Source organism: Gossypium hirsutum, chromosome D10 (assembly GCF_007990345.1).
Source record: "Gossypium hirsutum isolate 1008001.06 chromosome D10, Gossypium_hirsutum_v2.1, whole genome shotgun sequence".
NCBI lineage: Eukaryota > Viridiplantae > Streptophyta > Magnoliopsida > Malvales > Malvaceae > Gossypium > Gossypium hirsutum.
Window position 1 is genome coordinate 19,682,458 of NC_053446.1, and position 4,693 is coordinate 19,687,150.

The 4,693-nt window shown below is 34.0% G+C and overlaps 1 protein-coding gene across 1 annotated transcript; it reads right to left on the bottom strand.

Annotated features, from left to right (window-relative positions):
* Positions 1–2,961: 2,961 nt before the first annotated feature.
* On the bottom strand, positions 2,962–4,310 carry LOC107914558 (transcription repressor OFP1). The gene has a single exon (XM_016843500.2). It carries the CDS (start codon positions 4,131–4,133, stop codon positions 3,090–3,092), a length of 1,044 nt encoding a protein of 347 aa, XP_016698989.1. The 5' UTR covers positions 4,134–4,310; the 3' UTR covers positions 2,962–3,089.
* Between the last annotated feature and the right edge of the window lie 383 nt (positions 4,311–4,693).

Consider the following 4,693-nt stretch of genomic DNA (forward strand, 5'->3'; position numbering starts at 1 on the left):
CGACATTGAAAGCAGTTTCCTCCGTTCTCCATTCTTCTCTCTATGTTGCGACATCGGACCTCCCATGTTGCGACATAACATCTAATATCAGCCTAAAATGCCTTCGAATGGTCTCCTGTACACTCATGAAGTACGTTAGCTCTCCCTTAGGCCTCATTTTATGTTTAAGGTCAATAAAAAACTCAATTCGCACAATTTTTTAAATATAAGTAAAACTAAAGAAACTTAACTAAAATATAATGGAAATGCTTGAATTCAAGCTCCTTAAATGTGAAAACTAGTTTAATCTGCTACACCAAATTATGGCAGATTATTGAGGCACTATAGCTTTGGGTTTTTAGCGTTCAAAGCCACCACTGTTAAGTGATATTTTCAATTTTTGTATTTAGTTTGCTTAAGATTACTTGCTGATAAATTTTGATTGGGTTATATGCTTATGTGGTGGTTTTATGTTGTAATCTTGTAGCAAGACTTTTGATTATAGTAGAGCTTTTAGTGGACTTTTAAGTCCCGTGATTTTTACCCTTCCGTTTTAAAGGAGTTTTCCACGTAAAAATTTGTGTCTCGATTTGTTATTCTTGTGATTTGTGGTTAATTTACTTTAATTGTTGATATATTATGTTATTAAGTTTGCAATAACTATAAAAATTGATTTTTTGGAGATTAAAAGAATATTGATTATGTTTCCACAATGTTTTGTTGGATTCGGTTTTATCCCCCAAAAAAATCTATCCAAAAGATGAATACTTAATTCAAACCCAACCAAAAGATCAACAAACACTGCTTATGTTGCAAGAAAAATTGAACAATACACCAACCCAATTTTCTGTGTAACTTAAACAAGTAATATAGAATATAAAAAAATCAATCAACAATTATTAAAAGATTATATATTTGCTTTCTTCTACTTGTGAGATTACTGAGTACCAAAAAAAAATTATGGGATGAAAATAATTGGGTTTACAGTGATATAATTGTGAAATAGAAGTTAAACTCGCGTAATGTTTTTTAATAGCAAAGAGCTTTTTTTTTATAAAATTTAAATTAATTTTTAAAGTATCTTTTTAAAAGAAAAAAATTGAAATGCACCTTTAAATAAAAAAAATATTTTAAACAAGATTTTAATCCTTTAATATTTATAAAAATTCATTTAGAATTCGTTGATAAATCCTGTAGTTTTTGTTGGTGGGCGATGAAATTCATAGTTGTTACAACCGGAGAAAAGGACTTTATTAGGAACCCAATAATTAGGAAATAATAGAATAAGCCGTAAATTAATTTATCATTTGATAGGGTAGGTGCAAGCTAATTGTCCCAAAAAGAAACAACATCTCAAATCCATTGTCAAATTCAATGCTAAAAAATTATTTTATTAAAAGTAAAAGGTAAAAACAACCCAAATAATGTCTTTAATATTGGTATTTTTGTTTCGAAATTTTACATTTGCTTCTGCCTTCTTCTTTTTCCCTCAAGAGATCAATTGCTACGTCCAACTTTTCAATTTTGAATTCCGCAACATTTTTTTCCTCTTGAAAACATCACTGACTATAAATATATTTACAATCTTAGGAAGAAGGTTATGGATTTTTTTATTTTTTATTTTACAAAAAGAAGTATTAAATCATAACTAAATTAGACGAGACTAGGCTAAGTCATCCCAGAATAATTATCATGCAATGATAGGATAATTTCATCCGGCAGTTGCATAAAGATATACCTACCCAACGGTCTTGAGAACGCCATTAAAACTAACCTATCAGTTACCTCGTTGTCCTCTCTGAAAGTATGTGTAACCTTAACCATTCAAGAAAGTTGTAATAGATTCTTAATGGCTTGTGTCACAGTTGAAAAATGTTGATCAGTTACATTTGTTTGAATCACTTGAATAACTTTAGTGCTATCCATCTTAAGAACCAAGATTCCAAGCTACTTAAAGGCCTTTCAGTGCATCCCAAAATTCAATATCAAGAACCGAACAATAGTTAATACTCCTTAAGAAACTAACGGTCCACATCCCAGGTTATAGATATTTTCAAAAACAATTAAGAGAAATATTAAAAATGAATATTTATAAAATTTAGCTTTAGATTGAGGGTATGTATATTTTTTGGCCGGAGAAGGAAGGAAAAATTAACAAAAGTGAAGGGCATGTCCTTATTTGAGAGGTGAAAACCCCCTGATGCTGATGGAACAACCTCTCAGGATGTACATTTTGTTTTTGTACCCTTCCAATCTGGGGTGCACGCAATTTGAATTGTGCCATTTATTACTTCCTACAACCATAATGGAATCTGACTACCACCTATGTATATGCCTTAATTTCTTTTAACTATATATATTTTTACTACAGTGGTGTATGTATGACTTATGCTGGTGGGTATGGAAAATATAATATTTGGAGAAGGATAAATCCAATAGAGGATATGGTTCAGGGTTAGAGCCAGTGCATGAAATGCAGGTAGCCTGAGGGCTCAAACTTTCATTTCAAAAACAAAGAAACTTGTCCTTATGCATCAGACTTGAAAGTTGCAAAATCATACATTTTTCCTTCCTTTCCTATTTCCCTTTATTCTTTTTTACGACTTCAACTGTCTCAATGCCATATTTTTTCAGATGTTCCATTATAGGACAAATTGGAAAATAAATATATCATTAAAGCACTAAAATAAAAGCATGTCTTCTATGGATTCTGTTGTCATTAGATGCTCTTTCCTTTTTTCCTTTTTGATAATTCTGCTGAAATTATATTTTTGGCCTCTCTTAAACCCTTTTAGCATAGAAGATTTTCATTTTGCTCCCCTTACCGTTTTATTGTTTTTTTTATCTCGGCCTTCAACTTAACTCCATCCCTACAATTATTGAGACCCCTTTTCCCTTTTTGTAAAAGAAATGATCCCAGGTTTCAATAGGTCAGACAAATAATGACAGAGTAAAACAGAGCAACCCAAAAAAAATCCAACCTATTGAATTTCTTACTTTTATTCAACTGTAATTTTACGTATAATTTGATTGGTAAAAAAGTAGTAGTAAATGACAAGAAAGTGAAGAGGATTGAAGGAGAAAATATACATATTATGTTAAGGAGGAAATTATTTCAAGCGGACATCGTTCATATCAAACCAGATTTGCTTGAAAACCTTGATGATGAGATGATGATATTGATCAGAATTGAGAGAGAGATAACAGGCAAGCAAATCTTCCAAATCCTTGGATGCCCTGATGTTGTTTTCTATGATCATTTCCACCATCGACTCCCTGAAGTCTCTCTGAGGATCAAACGACGATTTCACCACCGCCAGACTATCCAACAAACTCCTCCTTGAGCTGCCGCTTGAACTTGACGACATGCTTTTCCGACCATGTCCCTGAATTCTCTGGTTTCCGATTTTCGGTGAATTTATTCTCAGCCTTACGCCTGGGGAATTCACTCCAAATTTCCTACCACCACTGCTTTTCTTGTTCTCATCACCTTCGAATTTAACTGAACTCATTCCATACTTGGTTGCTTCGTTGCTCTTCTTCATATTAACCGGCTTGGTTATGATCCGAGGGAGTTGAAGTTGAGACAAGTTGTCCAACTCGTCTAGCTTGTCGGATTTCTTAACCAAACACTTGCAATCATCATCCTTAGCTTCCGAATTCATGAGTTTACAGCTACTGGAGACCATGTTATCGAACGATTGAGTAGTGAGAATGCAGTCAGACCTGAATTCATGCGGCGAAGAGCTGTCGTCAGAAGAGGAAGAAGCTGAATATTGCGGTGGAGAATCAGGCTTAGTCCAGAGTGTGGCACGGCAGCGACAGCCGGAGGAAACAACCGTATTTCTTTTCCTGGATCGTTTCTGAGAAGATTTTCTGGGTGGGTCAGAACCTGCAGACTTGGTGTTTGCATGAGAAACATAGAAGCCATCACTGGGGATAAGGTCTCTAGTGAAGTAGTAAGATTTTCTAGGATAAAAATGGTGGGGTTGCTTCAGTTTTGATGAAGAGGGACATATGGGGTATTGTTTTTTCTTGGAAGGATTATTGGTAATGGTAGTATTGCCATGGTTTCTGCCTTTGCCCATGTCTTTAAGCTTGTAAAACCAGGCATTGGGCATCATATCAGATAGCCTAAACCTGTAATTGCCCATCAAACTTGTGTCTTTGTAATGGGAAAAAGTTGGAGGAATGAGAATGAATTTGAAGGAGATTGGAGGGTGAGAGAGAGAGAAAAAGAAGGTTGGAACAAAGGAAAAAGAGTGGGGTATTGTATTAACTGACTTGGGCTGTTGTTTATGATCACTAATCACCAAACAGGGAACAAATTTTTATAGACGTATCATCATTACCATCCTTTAATTTCTTATTCTTTCCCAACTTTTTCATTTAAGGAACTTTTTATACGGGCCCTAGCATCTATGTTGTTCGTACTACCATTACAAAATCAGCGGCTGGTTTATGTCTTCTAATCAATTACCCATGATGAAAATTTTAAGAAAAATAGCTAACTTGCCCTAACCCTTCTGTAAAAAGAATAGGATGCTGTTGGTGTTGGTTACAAACTCATAATTTGTTTGTGTTATGTTCCAAAACATTATGTTTTAATTATCTTGTGCTAATATCTGTATCTAGTATTGCCAAATTCGTGGTAGCATTGTCTTGTCCTATCCTTTGTTAATATCAATTACTCATTTGCCTAATTCATGTGTTG

Coding starts and splice junctions, on each gene's coding strand:
- LOC107914558 (XM_016843500.2), bottom strand. CDS start 4,133: ATGGGCAATTACAGGTTTAGGCTATCTGATATGATGCCCAATGCCTGG.